Source organism: Diabrotica virgifera, chromosome 3, assembly GCF_917563875.1.
Source record: "Diabrotica virgifera virgifera chromosome 3, PGI_DIABVI_V3a".
Classification (NCBI taxonomy): domain Eukaryota; kingdom Metazoa; phylum Arthropoda; class Insecta; order Coleoptera; family Chrysomelidae; genus Diabrotica; species Diabrotica virgifera.
In genome coordinates this window covers 25199652-25224201 of record NC_065445.1, presented here as the reverse complement: position 1 = coordinate 25224201, position 24550 = coordinate 25199652, and the positions used below count along the sequence as shown (strand labels likewise).

Sequence of the window (24550 nt, the reverse complement as noted above, 5' to 3'; positions counted from 1 at the left end):
GAAAATCTTGCTTTGTAAATGGTATATCATTTATTTAAAAATTGTTTCTAAAAAATATCCAAATTGGACTCAATGTAGGTACATCACAAAGTACATTACAAACAAACGTTTTCAGACTAATCAGTCCATCATCAGGTTAGACTCCAGATCCAAAGCAGTTGAACCTAGATACTGAGTTAGGTCGAATGACCTTTCAAATGTAACATTTTGGCCATCTAGGCTATATTGAAAACGACAATAAGTCGATGTTAATAGAATAAATTATTTTAAAACCAACATGGTGTCTTCATCTTAGCTTCAAACTTCGAGAAGTTATGCCCGCATTGCATGTTATTGCCTGCGTTATGTTGAAAATTTGCGGAAAAATCACTCGCTCGGAAAGTGTTAATTAATAGCTGCATTATCTATATTTAATTATTAATATTAGCAATAGCTAATTAAAAAAGTCTTTAAATGAGAATAATTGACTTTTTTTCCGCGGGCCCTCAAAAAATGTGTAAAGAGCCGCATGCGGCCTGCGGGCCGCACTTTGCCCACCCCTGCTCCAGACTATCCACTTCTCCCCGATAAACTCTGATTCGTTATAGGAGCTCTCTTATCAGTAAAGTGCTTATCATGTGGGAGTCCTGGGTACAAGGACTGTCACACAAAAGCGTACCCCGAACAATGCAGGCCAGCGTGAGGCGCTCTATTCCAGCTCTAGTGACTTATGATCGTTCTGTATTACTTGCTCGGACTTCGAGTCCACGCTCTGGTCTACGTCCAGTTCGGTGACTCGGCGTTGAGGATGCAAACCCCCTCTTGTCCGTTTTTTTTGGTTTTGTTAGTACTTTTTGTGGCTTTAGGCTTTTGCTATTAGATTTTTTGAGGCTGCCTGAATCATTAATCAACATTAGTAAGTACCTACACTGCGATGCCAAAGGTGAGCGCATTGTCTTCTTTTGATAGAGCTGCGATTATCTAGAATCTAGACTTTATTATATGTTTGCTAAATTATTAAATAAGGTATAATGCTTAATACCTCTAGCAGGGATCCAGTTTGGGTGGTCTTCTCAGCGAATTTTGTTCTGGCTTTTTCCTCCATCATACCCAGTACCCTTATTTTTTTTTAGCTCTCTGAGCACATTTGCAGCTTCTCTAAGGCAGTTGTTGTATGCTAGTATGCTGCTTGAATCTTCTTTTTGTTGCTGTGACTTGTGTGTCACCATACAAGAGAGGCATATGTAGTAATTGGTGGTATGATGTCTGTTTGTCAGTCTTAATTTTATTTTCATAGCTAATTTGCTTCTTCTTCCTGTGAGTACTCTTATTGCGGCACTGGCTGTTGCTGTTTTCTGAATTGTCACGTTAACATGTGGTGTGAGTGTTGGACCTTGGTCCATTTTGACTTCTAGGTATTTAGCTTCGTTTTGCCATTCCATTGTTCTGTAACGTAGATCCATCGAATGTCGCATCCCTAATCTGTATTACACTGTTAGTAGTTCTTCCTGGTTATCGCTTCTCTTTTTGAAGGTAACTGCTTGGGCCTTTTCTTCTCGATCATTGGACGTAATTTTGTTAACTAAAATTCATGTAGTTGAAGTGTTCACAACAGAACAGCTACATACTACAGGTGTTTCATAATTCCCTTGATTATTTCAAAAGAATTCCTTGTTTTGAAACTTCTTGTACACTGTAAATTATAAACATTTCTTGTAAATTTGCTTTCCGTCAGTTCTAGTTATTTTTAAGTTAATCTTTTATTTACATCAACAAGTGTCATTTACCTAAGTGCATAATTTATTTTTAAATTAAGACTTCCTCTTGATTTTTAGTCGATATCGTGCAATTTTCATCGTGATGACTTGGCGTTTTGCCTTGTTTCAAATTAAAATAATGCTACATACTAAAGTAATCGTTAGTATGTAATTTTCGATTATTAAGAAAATAATTCCATGATCATTAAATTTACTGTTCAATACTTTATTAAAAATTCATACACGACGTCTAGTATTGCTTTACAACGTTTCTAGACATAAAATATTCATGAACAATCGCTCTATTGGGTTTGTGTGCAATGAAAGCTCTAAGGTAAAGTAGTTGATAAGTGGTGATTATTTTTTTAATAAACATGTGTTGGCGTAAAGCTCAGTATCCAGGGTGTACAGCGGCAGCTGCTAGCAAAAGACTAAGTTTTCAATCTAATAGCATATAAGATAATATTAGGGCATCCCTGCCATTTCGTTCGTTGCAATCCGTAACGGCACGCCGGGGTTTGTCCTGGTTGGGTCAGACAGAGCAACATATGTGCCTCCTGATGAGAGATTAATAAGTTTCGAAACCGGTATAGGTGCTTGCTGCACTCTCTGATTGAACTAGAATATTGGGACCGTGCAAGTTCGGAAAAACGACACCTGGTTTCATAGCTCGGCAACTTTTTTCGCACTTTTAATTATATTGGCCAATCATATTGGTCCTGGTTGCTGGATAATTGTCAAGGCGATAGCCCAAAAAAATTATAAAAAGAAAAAGTAAGACTGAGGTTATTTTATTAAAAGGTAAACAATTGTATGTAGCAAATAAAATTAATTATTAAAAAGCATTACTGCAAGCAAAATACAATTAATAAATTTACTTTTATATAATAATTGCATATCATATCAATATTGTGGAGTAACATATAATTTTTCTTCTTCAATGACAGTAGGTATGAAATATACGTCAATTTGACAATTTCAATTGACAATATGAATTATTTAAGAAAGTTGCAACATTTTTCCGCTATTCGCGCACGATCGTTTCTCGTATCCCCTCCAAGTACTTGCACACCACGAATAATGCGACTGTAGTTTCGTGTTGCAACAAAATTGAAAATGGTTATTCATTTTTGATTTACATGTTTACTCCGATTGGAGTACGAAGGCAACCATTATTGTTGGAACTTTACCGCGCTGAGCAGATGGGACGTGAATTATAAATTGTAAAATTCCCTCATCTTCTTTAGTCTCAGCATTCGTTATGGCTTGCAAATTTTAGAAGCCTCGGAGGTGTAACCAGAGAAGGTTCCACCAGTTTTCAAACTGGTGGGATGTAGAGTAATATTTTTAATATTATTTTATGTGCTATTAGATTGAAAACTTGTCTTTTTTTAAATAATTTCTCTTTCCAATTCTTTACCTATCAACATCTTAAAACACTGTATAACAACAATAATTAAATCTTTTATCAACCTTATAACTGCCAATCCTACTTTCTCCTTATTTAATAGTAAACAAACTCATTAACTACATATTGTTAGCAAATAGATAGTTTGCACACCTGCGTGTGTAATTATTATCAATAATAAATATTTCGGATGGATTTTATTGTAATTAATTGATTCTTAATGAGCAGGTAATTGAAGTCCGAAATCTGCATCGTTAATTTCAGTGAGTTTCATAATGAGATATAGCTTCTTCTTTTTATGGTCTAACCTACTTGCTAATTGTTTAATTTATTTGTTTCTTTAAAAAATCTATGAGTATAAAAAGAAATATCAGAAACCTAAAGAAATAGAAATAGATATAATTATTATTATTAGATAGCAAAATTCAAATTTTAGATAGTTTTCAAAATATAGCCTTGGCAAGAAAGGCCAATATGTACCTAATCTAATTTTAAGTTCTTCTCCCTCTAAAGTTTATGAACAATTAAGAAATGTTGCATCTAAGGTTTATGAAAGAATGTGAATAAACTATTATTTATTATCTCTTGACTCTGCGCAATGTGGGTATACACTTTCACAACAGTCAAAAATCTGCACAAAACAGATATTACCCATAATTTTGAATATAAAAATCTTGAATTATTAGGGTATACTTTTGGGGGAATAAAAAACATATTATATTATATGTACTACTACATACTGTAGTAAAATTTACACGGTAGAATATGTTGAATTCGTAATTTGAAAAACATATTTTTCAGACACTTCTAATAAGAAAATGACAAGAATAAAATCAGTTTTTTGAGATATTAGAGAGTTTTTAAGCCCCTTATTTTAGCAACGTTAAATGTTATACGCTATTCTGCTCATGCGCGTTAACTGAAAAATAACGTATTACTTTATTAGCGGATAAGGTATTCCCTTATTTAGGTAGAAATAAGGTTAACCTTATTAAGGGATTACGTATTTGTAAGATTGCCAAATGTCATATATCTCAATCATAAAAAACGAAAAAAAAGTCATATGAGCTGAACCAAAGACAACTAGAATAAAAAATATAGTAACGATGTATAAAATTGTAATCAAAATTTATTTTTCTTAAAATCTATCAGGTAATAAACATATTATATAATTGAATATAATCTGCTTGACAACTTGGCATTTCTTGAGAAATATGACACTTGATTGAATTGTCTTGTTAAACTTAGGATGGATGTTTTGTGTTCCTAAAGTAGTAAATTGTCTTTGGTGAACGTCTTAATACATTTTCTTCCATTATGGCCAATAATTCAATAAAATAAGTTATACCACACAACTGCCGTTTTATAAGTTACGTTTGCCAAATGTCAAGTAACGTTAATCTGTGTGCATATTTTCTGAAGTGTTTCAAAAACTATTTTAGGCAAACACGTTATCCCTTATTTATCACTCAGTGCGCATGACAAGTATAACGTTTTACGTTTAACGTACGTCAAAAAGTAGAGGGTCTAAAATCTCTCTATTGCTCAAGCCTGATTTTACCTTATTATTTACAGCCAATAAAAATTAAGAATTTGAAGAGTTTGAAATGAACTGTGAAAATAACATACACAACTAATTTTGTTTAGATTGAAGATAATCTCAAACAATGAAGCCTTTCGTAAGCGTATTATGTATGCATACTTAATAACCAACTGGCAGACAAATTACTGTTACGACTCCCAACCCAACGTGTTTCCGACTTGTCAGATTTGCGTCGTCTTGCCCACCTCCTTCATACGACATCTCGCATAGTCTTGGTAGTCTAATAATATTGATTCAGTTTATTTAGTAGAAAAAGATGGCTGTTGGCCAAGTGTGTACAATTTCGAATAGATAAAATAACTTCCACTAGCGTTTATAGTTCGCTCATGAAACATCTTTATTAATTTGTCGAAAACGACTTCCGAAAAATAAAAAATAAACCTTTGAGGATTCGAAACTATTTGTTACAGACAAAACATATTTTAAGCATAATAAATAATATATGTTTTCGCAATGTGTTTGTCGTATATATCCGGCTTTCTTGGACTATTTGTTACTTAGAGAAATCGTAGAACAGTCACAGGAATTCAACTTTCCTCTTTTTATAAGCTTTGTGGACTTTAAGAGAGCTTTCGAAACGCTCACACATACGGCCAAATGGAAAGCACCACAGGAAATAGGAACACCAGAAAAAATAATAAATCTCACCAAAGAACTCTACAGTGACACAGAAAGCAAAATGGTACACAACGGCGTAACATCTGACCCAATAGCTGTCCTAAACGGAGTTAAACAGGGCAGTGCATTGTACTGAACTCCGTACAACCAAAGGTAAACTCTAACAGAGGAATTTACTGGGGATTAACAGACATACTGGAAGATATAGATTACGCTGATGATATAATGGCTCTTAGCATATAGAACGTAGGGCTAGAAATAAACATCGACAAAACCAAAGAAATATAATTTGGTACCAGAAACAACCAACCTATTGCTAACGATATTTAATTTTGGGTTCTGTGCCAGTTATGGAATGGTTCAACACTACTACATGCCTGATGATGGTGTCAGTCTTAGTCGGCGCACACAGTGGAGACGGTTTCCGCTAGCGGGCAACGCTAGCGGGACCCGCTTTTAAACGTTTTCAAAAAGAATGCACGTCTTTAAATGTACACGAACATAGTCAAAGCAGGTCCGCGCGGTCCAACCGCCTCAACCCGCCTGACCGCTTTTGCTAGAATGAGAATTTAGTTTTTTCCGCGCGGTTTTAATGTTTAATGCAATTTTAGTTTATTCGCTCTTTTATAATAAGAATTAATAGTTCTCCATGGATTAATTTTATAAATAATTGTACATTATAATAAACAAAAGTAATAAAGTCAATCTTAGTGAAACCGTAATTTTGTGTGACTTAGGTATTTCTAAAATCATTCCAGTATTAACTATTAACTAAATCAGTACTTGAAAAATTAAATTTACAACAAAAATACTTACCTCAATGTTATAACAAGCCTTTCTTCCGGAAGGATAGCCTGCTTATGTAAATTACACCAGTTTGTAATTAAACGATACTCCTTCTTCTTCTTAAAGTGCCTATCCGTTCCGGATGTTGGCGATCATCATGGCTATCTTGACTTTGTCTACCGCAGCGCGGAACAGTTCAGTGGTAGTGGTATTATACCACTTTTGTAAATTTTGAAGCCAGGAAATGCGTCTTCTTCCCGGTCCTCTTTTACCATTTACATACCTTCCCTTGGAGAATCAGTTGCAGAAGGCCGTAACGTTCTTGATTTCTCATTACATGTCCTAGATATTCTAATTTTTTTGTTTTGATGGTTATGAGAAATTCACACTCTTTCCCCATTCTACGCAGGAATTCCACGTTAGTAATTCGGTCAACGCAGGATATACGTAAGATGCTCCTATAACACCACATTTCGAAAGCTTCGAGCCGATTCATAGATGTAACAGTTAGTGTCCAAGCTTCCATTCCGTAGAGCAGAACTGTGAATATATAGCATTTCAACAGACGGTATTTTGTTTTTAATGATATGTCTCGACTGTTGAAAATGGGTCTCATTCTAAAGTATGCTGCTTTCGCTTTTATTATTCGCTGTTTAATTTCTGAGTAGTCCCATTCGCTATTTAAATTCGTACCCAGATATGTATATTCTCAACTCTTTCGATATTCTGTTGGTTGACTGTAAGTTGAGCGTTTAATATTGTTTTTAACGATACTCCACTTTCTCAAATATATTTAAAAGTCTCTTGAGTCATTCTCATATACTGGAAGAATCGTTCATTATCTTTTAATTTTTGAAATAGATGATGATATTCTCCATATGGTAGGGGAGCCCAAGCGGGGATTTTTGCAGTTACTCGAGCGCGTCAGATTAGCATATGGGGAGAAACCTGGTACCCTGTAGATGTACCTCTACCATATATTGGCTCTTAACACAGGGGAGTTCGTTAAGGGGGGCCCGAAAAACAAAATCTATCCTTAGAAAAACTCGAAATTGTCAGATTAAGATAAGGTAAGTTAAGTACATGCAAAAGAGTGTATATTTCAAAAATTTTATGATTTGAGCCGGGCGTAAGGAAATGGGTGAGTTTCAAAATTTCACAAGAAAAAAGCTAATATTTCGCGAAATGAATGACAGATCGAAAAACTAAAAAATATATGCTCAATATTTTTTAAAAATCTATCGAATGATACCAAACAAGACTTCCCACGGAGAGAGGTGGGGGGTAAATTGAATATTTTAAATACGGATCCCGAGATATTTCGCGAAATGAACATCAGATCGAAAAACTGTAAAATACACTTATTCAATATTTTTGAAAAATCTATCGAATAGCACCAAACACGACCCCCCACGGAGGTGGAGTGGGGAGTTACTTTAAAATCTTAAATTGTAGCCCCCATTTTTTATTGTAGATTTGGATTCCTTACGTAAAAATAAGTAACTTTTATTCGAAACATTTTTTCGAATTATGGATAGATGGCGTTATAATCGGAAAAAACCATTCTTGGAAATGAAAAATTAAATTAAAAAATGGCAAGCGCCCACTAAAATGGAAAACTTTACTTAACTTTTTTTGGTTTTAGGACCTACTCTTCACAACCCAATAGGTCCCCAAAGCGATCGAGTGACTGCACATTTTGCATACTTCGCTCCCCTACTAATAAATTAATCTTTCTCGATTAATAGGATGTACATCAACTCTCTTTCTTTTCAGTTTAGTCAAAACAGAATCTAAAGCAATTATATCATCATCGGAAGACGACATTTTGCTACAAGTAGTAGACGCAACTGCCAGATTTGAACGATCTCTCCCGCTTTTACCCGTCTTCACTGTGTTACCATACCCGCGCGCGAGAACCGCGCGGTTTGCCCGCTAGCGGAAACCGCTTTCACTATGTGTGCCACCTTAGATGATATTTTTTTAGGGGCTCCAGAACCAGGTTTTCTTTCCGGAACTGTCCCAGAAAGCTACGACGCATCCGACCGTTTCAATTAATAAATTTAATCTCTTAAAACAACAATAATATTACGTGCTATGGTAATAAGAGAGTCCCATTTATCAAGTAAAGTTGAAGCACGAACTTTCTTGTGAGTTTCGTTCGCCCCATAGTTTTTACTTCCATTTTTCAAGAAGTTTCACATTGACTACTTGTATAAACCAACTGAATGTACCGAACAAATGCAGAAGAAAACTAAAAAAAAATAAGCGGATAGTAAACTACAGGAACCTGCCGACGCAAATTTACGGCATCACCTTTCCCCTCGAACGCTAAACAGGCTCAGACAGAATGTATTCAATTTTTCTTCAAATTTAATGATTTATTTTGCAATGTAAAGATTTTTTTGCCGGCACTGTATATGTTCATGGTTTGTAGGGCTAATTTACATATTATATAAATACTATTTGTAATCTCTTCATCTGTTTTGTGTATGTATATAACAGGTACTAGTCTAGTTTTTCTAATATTTTCTATTGTGCATTTAGTTTTTTCCCCTTTTCAGCAAGTCTTCCTGTAGCTTGAGACTCATTTCTCTTTAATGCAACTTTTTAGTAAGCATCTCTGCAGCTCTTATCTGGGATTTCCTTACATGTCCTAATTTCTGCGCTTCTGGTTTTTAAATTAATTCGAATTTGGAGTTGCAAGTGCTCAACTATAAATAGGTATGAATATTTTTAACCATTTGTTTAATTGTGCGTATCTGTGATGGTACAGCTATCTTTCTCATTTCATCTTTGGTTTCGGAAATGATTTGGATCTTGCTTTTTTTATTCCAGGTGCCAAAACTTATTAGTTATTTATGATATGATATAAGTGTCAAAAGTACATGTTTAAGGCACGCATGTGAAAGTTTATTCGCTTTCATTCCTTGAAATGAGCGAAGCGAATGACCTTTCATTCGAAAGGTCATTCGCTTCGCTCATTCTGCAATTCACATGAGTGCCTTAAAAATGTACTTTTTAACACGTATATCATACAATATTTTTTCTACAAACGTCTTATATATCAACAATTATAATTTATTCATTCTCAATTACAGGACAATATCTACAAAAACTTTTACTTTTTTTTTGTAAGCATTTATTAACAATCAGAATTACATATTCTATGAGTTAATTTGATAACAAGAACAATAACTTATATCAACTATAGTATTGTACACTAAAATAGCGTTTATGAGGTACATCACCCAACGGTTTCACCTCAGTTTCAGCGAAGATCTATGGGCCATAATCTTCGCAATTTCTGTTGTTTAGTGGCTGCAGTAGTAGTATGTAATATTAATTGGTTGGGGTGGCCTTCCAATTTCTCGTGGTGTCTGTTGGCTCTTTCTTTGCTGACTGACGGGATGTTTAGGTCTTTATGAAGGGTTTGGTTGGAGTTGGAAATGTACCACGGGGCATTTGCGATGGTGCGTAGAATTTTTGATTGAGTTCTTTGGATAATTTTTGTGTGTGATTAGCTGGCACAACTCCATAGTTCTATACTATACCGTACGTCCATATAGGTTTGATGACTGTTTTATAAATCGGCAGTTTGTTCTCAATTGAGAGTCGAGATTTTCTACCTATAAGCCAATTAATTTCTTTCACTCTCAACTCAATTTGTTTCTTCTTCTTTAAAATGTGTTGTTTCCGGTTTAATTTAAAATCAAGATGAAGCCCCAGGTATTTGACGATATTCTGTTGTGGTATGTTGACGACTTGATTAAGGCTAATATTTGGACATTGGTCTTTCCTTAGTGTGAAAGTTATATGTGTTGACTTAGTTTCATTAGCTTTATCTTCCATTTCTTTAACCACTGTCCAATTTGGTCTAGGTATTCTTGAAGTTTTAATACTGCAGCTGTTGCAATCATTGCTGTGTCATCAGCGAAAGTTCCAATGATGGTTTGTGGAGAGGTTGGTAAATCGGATGTATACAGTAGATAAAGAAGTGGACCCAATATACTACCTTGTGGGACTCCTGATTGAATTTTGTTACGGTTTGATAGTTCATCCTCCACTTTAGTTTCAAATTCCCTGTGATTTAGATATGATTTTAATAAGTCAAAGTATTTGTTGGGCAGAGATTTTTTGATTTTATAAAGTAATCCTGGGTGCCATACCTTATCAAATGCTTGGCTGTTGTCCAGAAAGGCTGCTATGCAATACTGTTTATTGTCCAAAGCTCTATTAATTACATTTGATATGCGATGGCATTGTTGCATTGTAGAATGAGCTTGCCGGAATCCAAATTGGTGTTCTGGGATGCAGTTTTGGAATTCTAGGTCGCTCATAATTCTTTTAAGTAACAGCTTTTCAAGAAGTTTTGACATTATTGGCAGTAGACTTATTGGGCGGTATGATGAAACATCCGTTAAAGCTTTACCAGGCTTCGGTATCATAATTACTTGGGCAATTTTTAGTGATATAGGCCAATAATTAAGTCTTAAGATTGCATTTAATATGTACAATAACTTCATTATACCTTTTTTAGGAAGTTGTTTTAGCATTGTTGCTGTTATGAGATCAGTGCCTGGTGCCTTCTTTTCATTCAAACGATTAATTTCATCTTTGATCTTCTTGGGTGTAATTAAAGTTAGTCGCTCTCGTTGATTAATTGGTAAGGCTAGTTCCTGCTCTACTTCTTGTACTTGGTCATTGTCGTGTGGCTTGAAGACTTCAGTTAGATGTTCAGCAAATAAATCAGCTTTTTCTTTGTTACTTTTTGCCCATGGTCCTGGTGGTATTGAGTTTTTCAAACTTTTACTTGAACTTGACTGACATTCCATTTTTATATTTTTCTTGTAATTACATCAAACTGCCTATAGTGTCAATACGTAAATCATAACAACTATAGAATAACATCTTACTTTTATTGTTGTATATTCTAACAAATTTTAATAGTTTTTTTCTACAAACGTGTTAACAATGCAATAATACAGTTTAAATTAAATTTTAAAAAACCTTTTAAACCACCTTTTTCAAATTGCGCAAGTTGTACTATATTAATGTTAATAAATGAAATATAAATATTTTGACGTTTCACAATTTGACAGTTCACTTTTAACTGCAGTGCCTTAAAATTTTTAAAGCACTAGTGCTTTAAAGTAGCATTTTTAACGCTCCTATGGTGTGGTAAAAATTGCATTTTTAACACGGTTGTAGAAAAAATCATTTTTCGTTTGATAAGTGGTCTTCTGTTAAGTACATCTAGTATCTTCTCTTGGCTAGGAGTTTTAGCGTGTAACTTGTTTTATGGGCTGCTGACCCTACGTCTCAATCCCCAACCATATTAATATTAGAATTATCCGACATTGGCGATCACCATTTCGAAGGCTTCTCGATCTTCTGCAACATGGAATAGTTTTGGTTGTCCTGCATTTGAGTTCATTAATGAATGATTCTTAACCAAGAAACTTGTTTTATTTACTTCTACGGCCCTTTATTCGAGATCAGTTGTAATATTCTATATCGATTTCCCCTCACTATATTATGTCCCAGATAAGATTTTTTCCGGTGTTTAACATTCCTTGGTAGTTCTCTTCTTGGAGGACATAATATATTATTTTTCATATTTTAACAATATTCTGTAAGAGCTCTGCATCGGTTCTTATTATTTTTAAGATGCTTTCATTTGTTTTCTGTCTGTCCATGAGTAGACCAGGGCGCATCTGTAAAAATATTAGTACATTTGGATGTTGAGAGGTGACTCATATTTTTTTGCAGAAATTGCTTGGAAAAAGCTCATATAATATAATATTTGAGTCATCCTCCCACTCAAAAAGGTCCGGAACCTTGTTTAAATAATCAAAATGTCAAAAAATGAAGGAAAAATTCGATTTTTTTCTTCGTTTTTTGATTATAACTTTAAACGTGTTCATTTCCGAGAAAAGTTGTACTGCCATAAAAGTTGCGTAATTAAATTTCCCACAATATAGGATTGGTTAAAAATTTTAAAAATTGTCACCCTTGTTGCAAAATAGCAATTATTTCGGAAAAAAAAACAAGTATTCGCATTTTACGTTTTTCAACCATTTATGCTACACTTAGGACCTTCATATTTCACCCAAAAAAACTTTATGATATAATAAAACAATACTGTAAATTTCATTAAGATCGGTTCAATAGATCTTGCAAAATAAATTTTGCAATCTAGCTTTCCCAAAAAAATGCATTTTTTCAAAATGTTACAGGATTGAAAATAGGGCAGATAGCAAGTTGAAATTATTTTTACATATAGAAGAATACTGCTCCTTTCATTTGCAATTTGCAAAGTTAAAATCGGTTAACTACCACGGCGTCAGGAATTTTTTTAAATAAAATTAATTTTTGATGCTACGCGCAGGATAGCGGATACGTTTGCTCTGATTGGGCATTCCAGTGACCTTTGATAATGATTGATAAATTTTAATTTTTACTACATTTCGATATAAATAAATAAATTTGTTAATTGCAAAATAAAAACACATACTCTGTCCTTTGAAATAATACTTTTTTTAGCAAAAACTTTCTTTGTTCATATATTTTAACTTAGAGAATATAAGTTTATTATTTTTAAACTTATGCAATTGTTTAAACAATATTTCACAAACAATAATCAAATTAGTTTGATTTTTGTGGAATTAAAATATTAAAATACAGCAAAATGTAGAGTAAGAAAATAATATATTAGATAAAGATTGGTAGAAATTTTTGACAGGTCATTGTAATGCCCAATCAGAGCAAACTATCCGTTGTCCTGCGCGTAGCACCAAAAATTAATGTTTATTGAAAAAAATTCCTGACGCCGTGGTAGTTAACCGATTTTAATTTTGCAAATTGCAAATAAAGGGAACAGTATTCTTCTACATGTAAAAAAAATTTACCTTGCTCTTTGTTTTATTTTCAGTCCTGCAACATTTTGAAAAAATGGATTTTTTTTGCGCAAGCTGAATTGCAAAATCTATTGAACCGATCTTAATGAAATTTACAGTATTGTTTTGCTGTTTCATAAAGTTTTTCTGGGTGAAATATGAAGGTCCTAAGTGTAGCATAAATGGTTGAAAAACGTAAAATGCGAATACTTGTTTTTATGTTTTTTTCGCAATTATTGCTATTTTGCAAAAAGGGTGACAATTTTTAAAATTTTTAACCAATCCTATATTGTAGGAAATTTAATTAAGCAACTTTTATGTCAGTGCAACTTTTCTCGGAAATGAATACTTTTAAAGTTATATAAATAAAAAACGAAGAAAAAAAATCGAATTTTTCCTTCATTTTTTGACATTTTGAGTATGTATTTAAACAATGTTCCGGACCTTTTTGAGTGGGAGGACAACTCAATTATTATTATATGAGTTAAATCCAAGCAATTTCTTCAAAAAAATATGAGTCACTTCTCAACGTCCATCTCAAAACAGATGCACCCTGTACTAGAGATCGTTAGCATTCCTAAAAATACCCACATTTTAAAAAGTATATAAATACACTTCTTAATTTTTAAAAAATGTCTTGGTGCTGAAATTTTATTTTTCCTTCTCGATTACTAAATCTATTAGGCAAAGTACATACAAATATTTTTAGTCAACAAGAAAATATAATTAAATGGCTATAAAAATACAATATACTTTTTGTTACAACTCTTCAAAACTTTCTAAACAATCAAACACCCGTTGATAAGGGCGCGAAGCAGGTAAAAAACTGGGGTTTTTCCGCTTAACAAGTAAACAAAACAATTAAAAGAGCATTCCTATTTACATTATGTAAATATTTATATTTACATTCAAATTTTATTTAGAGAAAAATTTTATATATTTGATAAAATTATAAGAAAATTTAACAAACAAATACGAGAGGAATATATTGTCGAAGTATTATTATTAAGGGTAAGATTTTTGGGCGCTACTATTGTATGCGGTCTACCGTCATGTTTCTGCTATGGCTTGCGGTCAATTTTCAGATTGCGGTCGGTACAATATACCTCACACTATAATAGAACTATATGAACAGGTAGACCGCATACTATAGTAGCACCGATTTTTGTTTAAAATTATGAGCACGCGTATGTTGATTGTTGAAATGGCAACAGTACAGTCGCATACAATAATTTACATTAGGTTTGATATAAATAGTGAAAAATACTTGGCCAGCGAAGATTCCTATGCATTCCAGTGAATATTTCTAACGACATATTTTTGAAAGTCTGGCAGCTCAAACTTATATAACTTCGTCAAAAATTCATAATATTTAATTTTTCAAAATCCATTTTAAAGCTTGTGATACAGTAGCGATCAACAGGTAGCCAAAACGCGTTCCAAGATTGCGGCTGTAATTTTGAATATTTTTTCGAGATATTTGGCACACGTAGTGGTAATATAATAAAGAATGGCGGTACAGAGCCCAATTTGAAAAATATATTAATATGTGGAAATTACTCTGTAATTAAATACAATATTAAAAAATCGAGCCTGTACCGCCATTAAGAAGAACAAAAAAATACACTTTCTTCAAATAAACTTTTTTATCCGATGCCTAGATTTTGTGTCATTTTGGAACTACTAATGAAATAAAAAATTTTAGTAGTTCCAAAATGACACAAAATCTAGGCATCGGATAAAAAAGTTTATTTGAAGAAAGTGTATTTTTTTGTTCTTCTTAATGGCGGTACAGGCTCGCTTTTTTAATATTGTATTTAATTACAGAGTAATTTCCACATATTAATATATTTTTCAAATTGGGCTCTGTACCGCCATTCTTTATTATATTACGAATACGTGTGCCAAATATCTCGAAAAAATATTCAAAATTACAGCCGCAATCTTGGAACGCGTTTTTGCTACCTGTTGATCGCTACTATTTCCTCTTAAAATGAGGTATTTTAAATCTTTTTACGTTGAGCAAAACCAAAGCTAGAAGCAAAAATGTATGATATAGTCTTATAGTCGATAATTTGTTATTTTTTAATAATACATCTCGGCTTCTATATGAACCGATTTTTATTTTTCAAAATTTATTTTTTTTTGTTTTTTTATTATTTAAAAACATTTATCTTTATTAGTTTATTACTTATGAGCATTTAAACAATTAAATTGTTAGTACCATATTCCTTGCTAAAAATTCATATTGTCATATTGAAGATTAGGATTAGCTGTTCAAAATTCATAAAAATCAGTTGTAAAATAATAATTGTAGATTTTTGTTATGATTGGATATCTTTTGATAACACGTATGAGATAAAATAAGTAGATAATAATTTACGGATACACATGATCAATGTTTGTTTATTTCCCATAGCAATTATTACAGCTTAAAAAAATGAACACTGTTCCAGTATAAATATTTCTTCATATATTTTTATTGTTTCAGGGATTTAAGAGATGATCTCGAGATTTCAGATGAGAGTGATGAGGAACACAAAAATGCATTACCTTCATCTAATCCAATAGGAAGGTAAGTTAACGAATAATAGGTAGATATTATTATTATAAGATCTGACAGTAATATGATACAATTGATCCAAAAAATGGCATAACCCAGACATCCAAAATGAAAGTTATCCTCCAACACCAAATTGTTTTATAAGGTCAGGTCCGTGAACTTAGCCCGAAAAAGTCGGGAAAAAAAATGCGATTGATGCCATTCGTTTGTCCATTGATTGTCCACGTTTGTCCACCATTTTATTTCGTTAGTCCACCCATCAATTCTTTTTTATAAACAAAAATTTTTTTTCGGGCTAACTTCACAAATCCACAAATTTTCGAAAATTTAAAAAAACTCTTGCTATATTGTTTGTCCATCGTTTGTCCATGTTTGTCCACCACAAAATTTTTTTTGTCCACCCTCTGAAACAACCCCCTGTTAATTGTAATTATTTTTTTATTTCTTAATTCGGGCTAACTTCACGTTCTCTTAAATGGGCATTTAAACGTTAATTCCGGTGCAGAATCACAACTAAGCGTTTGTCCACCCCTTTGCAGCGTTTGTCCCGCCCCTAAAGTGCGAAACAACCCCCTCGTTAATTGTAATTATTTTTTTAATTATTAATTCGGGCTAACTTCAAGTTCTCTTAAATAGGTATTTAAACGTTAATTCGGGTGCAGAATCACAACTACCCGTTTGTCCACTCCTTTGCAGCGTTTGTCCAACCCCTTAAAGTGCGAAACAACCCCCTCGTCAATTGTAATTATTTTTTTATTTCTTTATTCGGGCTAACTTAACGTTCTCTTAAATGGGCATTTAAACGTTAATTCGGGTGCAGAATCACAACTAAGCGTCTGTCCACCCCCCCCCCTTTGCAGCGTTTGTCCAACCCCTTAAAGTGCGAAACAACCCCCCTGTTAATTGTAATTATTTTTTTATTTCTTAATTCAGGCTAACTTCACGTCCATTTAAACGTGTATTTTAAAGTTAATTCGGGTGAAGAATCACAACTACCCGTTTGTCCACCCCTTCGCAGCGTTTGTCCAGCTCCTTAAAGTGCGAAACAACCCCCTCGTTAATTGTATAACCTAATTATTTTTTTAATTCTTAATTCGGGCTAACTTCAAATTCTCTTAAATAGGTATTTAAACGTTAATTCGGGTGCAGAATAACAACTACCCGATTGTCCACCCCTTCGCAGCGTTTGTCCAACCCCTTAAAGTGCGAAACAACCCCCTCTTTAATTGTAATTATTTTTTTATTTCTTTATTCGGGCTAACTTCACGTTCTCTTAAATGGGCATTTAAACGTTAATTCGGGTGCAGAATCACAACTACCCGTTTGTCCACCCCTTCGCAGCGTTTGTCCAACCCCTTAAAGTGCGAGACAACCCCCCTGTTAATTGTAATTATTTTTTTATTTCTTAATTCGGGCTAGCTTCACGTTCCCTTAAATGGGCATTTAAACGTTAATTCGGGTGCAGAATCACAACTACTCGTTTGTCCACCCCTTCGCTGCGTTTGTCCAACCCCTTAAAGTGCGAAACAACCCCCCTGTTAATTGTAATTATTTTATATTTCTTAATTCGTGCTAACTTCACATCCGTTTAAACGCGTATTTTAAAGTTAATTCGGGTGCAGAATCACAACTACCCGTTTGTCCACCCCTTCGCAGCGTTAGTCCAACCCCTTAAAGTGCGAAACAACCCCCTAGTTAATTGTAATTATTTTTTTATGTCTTTATTCGGGCTAACTTCACGTTCTCTTGAATGGGCATTTAAACGTTAATTCGGGTGCAGAATCACAACTGCCCGTTTGTCCACCCTTTCACAGCGTTTGTCCAACCACTTAAAGTGCGAAACAACCTCCCTGTTAATTGTAGTTATTTTTTTATTTCTTAATTCGGGCTAGGTTCACGTTCCCTTAAATGGGCATTTAAACGTTAATTCGGGTGCAGAATCACAACTGCCCGTTTGTCCACCCTTTCGCAGCGTTTGTCCAACCACTTAAAGTGCGAAACAACCCCCTAGTTAATTGTAATTATTTTTTTAAATCTTTATTCGGGCTAACTTCACGTTCTCTTAAATGGGCATTTAAACGTTAATTCGGGTGCAGAATCACAACTACCCGTTTGTCCACCCGTTCGCAGCGTTTGTCCAACCCCTTAAAGTGCGAAAAAAGCCCCCTGTTAATTGTAATTATTTTTTTATTTCTTAATTCGGGCTAGCTTCACGTTCCCTTAAATGGGCATTTAAAAGCTAGCCCGAATTAAGAAATAAAAAAATAATTACAATTAACAGGGGGGTTCTTTCGCACTTTAAGGTGTTGGACAAACGCTGCGAAGGGGTGGACAAACAGGTAGTTGTGATTCTGCATCCGAATTAACGTTTAAATGTCCATTTAAGAGAACGTAAAGTTAGCCCGAATAAAGAAATAAAAAAATAATTACAATTAACGAGGGGGTTGTTTCGCACTTTAAGGGGTTGGACAAACGCTGTGAAAGGGTGGACAAACGGGCAGTTGTGATTCTTCACCCGAATTAACGTTTAAATGCCCATTTAAGAGAACGTGAAGTTAGCCCGAATAAAGAATTAAAAAAATAATTACAGTTAACTAGGAGGTTGTTTCGCACTTTAAGGGGCTGGACAAACGCTGCGAAGGGGTGGACAAACGGGTAGTTGTGATTCTTCACCCGAATTAACTTTAAAATACGCGTTTAAACGGACGTGAAGTTAGCCCGAATTAAGAAATAGAAAAATAATTACAATTAACGGGGGGGGGGGGGGTTGTTTCGCACTTTAAGTGGTTGGACAAACGCTGCGAAAGGGTGCACAAACGGGCAGTTGTGATTGTGCACCCGAATTAACGTTTAAATGCCCATTTAAGAGAACGTGAAGTTAGCCCGAATAAAGAAATAAAAAAAATAATTACAATTGACGAGGGGGTTGTTTCGCACTTTAAGGGGTTGGACAAACGCTGCGAAGGAGTGGACAAACAGGTAGTTGTGATTCTGCACCCGAATTAACGTTTAAATGCCCATTTAAGAGAACGCGAAGCTAGCCCGAATTAAGAAATAAAAAAATAATTACAATTAACAGGGGGGTTGTTTCGCACTTTAAGGGGTTGGACAAACACTGCAAAGGGGTGGACAAACGCTTAGTTGTGATTCTGCATCAGAATTAACGTTTAAATGCCCATTTAAGAGAACGTGAAGTTAGCCCGAATAAAGAAATAAAAAAATAATTACAATTGACGAGGGGGTTGTTTCGCACTTTAAGGGGTTGGACAAACGCTGCGAAGGAGTGGACAAACGGGTAGTTGTGATTCTGCACCCGAATTAACGTTTAAATACCTATTTTAGAGAACTTGAAGTTAGCTCGAATTAAGAATTAAAAAAATAATTACAATTAACGAGGGGGTTGTTTCGCACTTTAAGGGCCTGGTCAAACGCTGCGAAGGGGTGGAGAAACGCTTAGTTGTTATTCTGCACCCGAATTAACGTTTAAATGCCCATTTAAGAGAACGTGAAGTCAGCCCGAATTAAGAAATAAAAAAATAATTACAATTAACAGGGGGTTGTTTCAGAGGGTGGACAAAAAAAATTATGTGGTGGACAAACATGGACAAATGATGGACAAACAATATAGCAAGAGTTTTTTTAAATTTTAGAAAATTTGTGAACTTGTGAAGTTAGCCCGAAAAAAAATTTTTGTTAATAAAAAAAAATTGATGGGTGGACTAACGAAATAACATGGTGGACAAACATGGACAATCAATGGACAATCGAATGGCATCGATCACATTTTTTTTGCTGCGAAGGGGTGGACAAACGGGTAGTTGTGATGCTGCACCTGAATTAACGTTTAAATGCCCATTTAAGAGAACGTGAAGTTAGCCCGAATAAAGAAATAAAAAAAAAATTACAATTAACGAGGGGGTTGTTTCGCACTTTAAGGGGTTGGACAAACGCTGCGAAGGTGTGGACAAACGGGTAGTTGTAATTCGACACCCGAATTAACGTTTAAATGCCCATTTAAGGGAACGTGAAGCTAGCCCGAATTAAGAAATAAAAAAATAATTGCAATTAACAGGGGGGTTGTTTCGCACTTTAAGGGGTTGAACAAACGCTGCGAAGGGGTGGACAAACGGGTAGTTGTGATTCTGTACCCGAATTAACGTTTAAATGCCCATTTAAGAGAACGTGAAGCTAGCCCGAATTAAGAAATAAAAAAATAATTACAATTAACAGGGGGGTTGTTTCGCACTTTAAGGGGCTGGACAAACGCTGCGAAGGGGTGGACAAACGGGTAGTTGTGATTCTTCACCCGATTTAACTTTAAAATACACGTTTAAACGGACGTGAAGTTAGCCCGAATTAAGAAATAAAGAAATAATTACAATTAACAGGGGGGTTGTTTCGCACTTTAAGGGGTTGGACAAATGCTGCAAAGGGTGGACAAACGCTTAGTTGGGATTCTGCACCTGAATTAACGTTTAAATGCCCATTTAAGAGAACGTGAAGTTAGCCCGAATTAGGAAATAAAAAAATAATTACAATTAACAGGGGGTTGTTTCAGAGGGTGGACAAAAAAAATTATGTGGTGGACAAACATGGACAAACGATGGACAAACAATATAGCAAGAGTTTTTTTAAATTTTCGAAAATTTGTGGATTTGTGAAGTTAGCCCGAAAAAAAATTTTTGTTTATAAAAAAGAATTGATGGGTGGACTAACGAAATAAAATGGTGGACAAACATGGACAATCAATGGACAAACGAATGGCATCAATCGCATTTTTTTCCCGACTTTTTCGGGCTAACTTCACGGAGCTTATAGGGTCCACATAATGTTCAGAAAAAAGTCACACCATTTTAAGCGTCGGGTTTGGTCGTTTTACCTCTGCTTTAAAGCGTCGTTTAAACACAACGATAAGTCACAGCAACTAGTTGTGATGACAAGTTGAAACGCTGTTTAGACGCTGCGATTCAATGCGATACCACCTTCAACCCAACTCCAACTTTGATAAGTTGTGCGATGCACCGTTTACACACAATGATAAGTTGCAACAACTCGATTGACCTTGATAAGTTGTTTGATTTATCGCTGTGTTTAAACGACCCTTTTTAAACAATGTTCTATACAAAAATGTTCTATATAAAATTTAGGGTCCCGGTGAATTCGTAACTATTTTAATCCCCCATCCTAATTATAGGCCAATTGGTAACTCTGACCCTCTCAGGTAATTTTTCGGTAACCGATCAACTACCGGTGAATTCGTAACTAAATAAAGGTGTAATCGTTTAGACTTGAAATAAACATATTATGGAAAATCTCTTTGCTTTTAAATTATCAGATGGATTTAAATAATTTATCATTGCTAAACATCTAAAAAATATTAAATTTACAATTACTTGATAAAAACCAAGCTCGTGTAGAGCTATAAATACTTGATGGAAATAATATTTTAACACGTGTTAATGAAACACTATAATATTGTTTCAATTATTTTATTAAGATATTTCAATTTTTGCTATTTTTTATATGTACATATAGTACAAATATAATGTTTTTAAGCAAACCAAGAAACATTCGGTTTAGATTTAAGGTATTAGATTTAATCAATGGTTTCGAATTCACTTGAAGACAGTTTCGGGTTGGCAGGCCAGGTAAAAAAAGTTACGAATTGGCCGGTGTACATTTTGATTTGAAAATTGTTGTCATTAAAAGTTACGAGTTGGCGCGTGTCCAAAATTTAAAACAAAAAAGGTCCTATACATAATTGTTATAAAATCAACGGTTCTAGAGTTACTGAGGGTGAAATGTGGAGGTTTTCGATACTTTGTATATTATTTGGACAATTGATGATGATTTTGTGTGGTGAGGTTGACGTTTCTTCAAGGGCTTATCACTAACATACCATCGGCCACTGAAATAGCAAATTTTATTTACAAAACACAATCTTGTTAAACAAAATTTCTTTCATCAGTAATAATATTATAAATTGCCCAAAAAATATAAAAATTATCGAAAACCTTCACTTTTCACCCTCCGTAACCTTGGAACCGTTGATTTTATCACAATTATTTATAGGACCATTTTTGTTTTAAATTTTATATAGAACATTTTTGTATAGAACATTGTTTACGGTACATCATAGTTTTACTAGTAACTACTAATTTACCAACTTCTCCCCCATCTCCCCCCCAAACCGGACGCGCAAAATGGTGTAACTTTTTACTGAACAATATGTGGACCATATAGAACAATTTGGTGTTGGAGGAAAACTTTTACTTTGGATGTCTAGGTTAGGCCTTTTTTGGACCCATTACCATACTACCTCCTTAACATTGGAACCGTTCATTTTAGAAGGATTATGCATAGGGCCTTTTTTATTTCAAATTTAATGCAGAACATTTTTGTATATAGGGTTGTTCATGCTAAACCGCATAGTTTTAGAAATATTGACGAAAAACGTAAAAAACTTTACCGATTTCTCCCCCCCCCCAATCCGACCCTCAAAATGGTGTGACGTTTTTCTGAACATTATGTGGACCATATAGAACAATTTGGTGTTGGAGGATAACTTTCACTTTGGATGTCTGGGTTTGGGTGTAGTTATACCATACTATTACTAATAAATTTTGTTCTGAAGTTATTTTCTTGTGGCATCCTAATGAAGTTTACTATTTTTTATTGGGAAGAAGCCACAATTTGACGTTTGGATTTCCACTTTGAAAATGACACTTTTTACGTCCAGCCTTGCCCAGACTTTTAATTTCGAAGGCTTTGATTTTTCCGCTATTTTCTGTCTTATCAAAACTTATCTTTTCCATGTATTGAAACTCAAAATCGACTTGTATATGAAATCTTGTTTTTTTTTATTTTTATTATTTCATAAATTATTAAATTTCAATTCCCTCTAAATGACAATATTTTTTATGATACAAAATCCCCTCCAAAAATTTGTTCATACAAATGTACCTCAGAAAAACACTTTCCAATCCTATTTGTTCTTTTGGGAAATTCCAATCCAACTTTCTATCCCTAGCGGTACCCGTTCGGGTAGCAATACCCACCCCCTACTGCAGTACTACCTATCAGAGGCGGGTACTGTCCAATCAGAGGCGGTACTACCTGTTACTTATACTGCATCCCGGTCTTCCAGACCTAGTTTTACTTGTGTCTTACACTTGTTAATTACGTACTAACGGTCGTACTAGTTTATGTTTGTGATTTTTTGTGAGTTTGTGTTTTTCATTGTGGAAACATGGGTTTACCACATTCTCCTGAGATTGAATGTGCAACCAAGAAAGCTGTCCTAAACAGAATTTTTGGAAGATCTTTTGCTAAGCATCCTATCCGGTAAGCGAAAAAATCTTTTTTTAGATGTTTATTTAAATGGCACAGTTCTCTGTCAGTTTGTTTTTATTGTTGAAAATATTCCCAATTTTAAATATTTTAAATTATGATTTTTTCATTTTAAATCTCATATTCTGGCTGATATTTTTTCTAGAATTATTTATATTGATTTCTTTTATTTTTGGAAACAGACTATCTGTTTTTTTAGTTGTTTATTTAAATGGCAGTTTTCTGTCCGTTTGTTTTTATTGTTGAAAATATTCCACATTTTAAATTATGATTTTTTCATTTTAAATCTCATATCTGTCTGATATTTTTTCTAGAATTATTTTTATTGTTTTCTTTTATTTTTGGAAATAATAATATGGATAATAATAAAATGGATAATTTTTTGAAGTAATTTCATAAACATACATTTGTTTATAATATTATTCGAAAGTTTTTCAATTTTTTAGATTTTTTTGGCTACCATATTTAGCGTCTGTAAACATTTTGTTAAAACTAATATTCAGATTTTCCACTATTTTCCCAACAACCACACCTACATCTGTGTGGTAAAGTTCAATATTGTTTGTTTTCTGTTTATTCCTATTTTGAATATTCTAATTTTTACAAATTAGTATCAATATTTCTATCCACCGCTTCCATATCATTTTGCTTTGATTTAATATTTTGTATGTTTTTGTGTGTTACTTATATTTTTTTTCTGAAACTATTTTTTTGCATTGAAACAGTTTTTTAATGGATATTTTATACTCATATTACATTAAAGTTAAGCAGAAAATTGAACCATTCTTTATTTTCTATTAGTTTTTATATTATCATCTAATGCTTTATATTTGTTTCTTATTAACGTCGTGCCTATCTTACGTATGGTTTAAAAATTTGATAACATCCTCATTTTTATTTATTTTCTTATTTTTACTCTTCAATTTCAACTATATCATACAAAAGAAATGGGATACCGAAATTCGAATCATTCTTTCTTTTTCTTTTACATTATTATCTACTGTTATGGATTATCTGTTTATTTCCGTTTTGTCTATCTTACGTATCATTTCAAAACTGAATCATTTTCATTTTCAATTATTTTATTATTATTTCCTGTTCAACTCATACATCAGCCACGGCTGTCCATGATTTACTTGGCATCGTTGTTGTAATCAAATTAGTCTTGTCGCCAGGAGGGGCACAACGTTATTCAGATGGACTTACCCAAGTTATAAACAAAGAACTTGAGGAATTACATAACAGCGATTTTTCGGAAAACAAAACTTTTTTTATTTTTTGGGTAAAACATTTTGTTACAAGTTTTTTCTAGGATGCATATGCATAGTTTTCGAGATAAACGCGGTTGAACTTTCAAAAAATCGAAAATTGCAATTTTTGAACCCGAATAACTTTTGACTAAAAAATAAAATAGCAATTCTGCTTACCGCATTTGAAAGTTCAAGTCAAATTATACCGGTTTTAATTAGTTGCATTGCTAAAAAATAATTTTTTTATTGTCAAACAAAGCTATAAACAAATAGTGTTTCCCGTACCCAATGCATGCGTTTTAATGGAATTGCCTGTTTGTACGCGCGCCTACTCGTT

The 24550-nt window shown here is 33.8% G+C and overlaps 1 protein-coding gene across 6 annotated transcripts in view; it reads left to right on the top strand.

The window, feature by feature from the left end:
- The window catches only part of LOC114349504 (AF4/FMR2 family member lilli), a 692430-nt gene that overhangs the window by 635945 nt on the left and 31935 nt on the right, over positions 1 to 24550 (top strand). For all 6 annotated transcript variants that reach the window (XM_050647824.1, XM_028299898.2, XM_028299899.2 and 3 more), the window contains one exon: positions 15542 to 15625. In XM_050647824.1, the coding sequence (XP_050503781.1) occupies positions 15542 to 15625 (84 nt within the window). The remainder of the gene's footprint in view (positions 1 to 15541; positions 15626 to 24550) is intronic.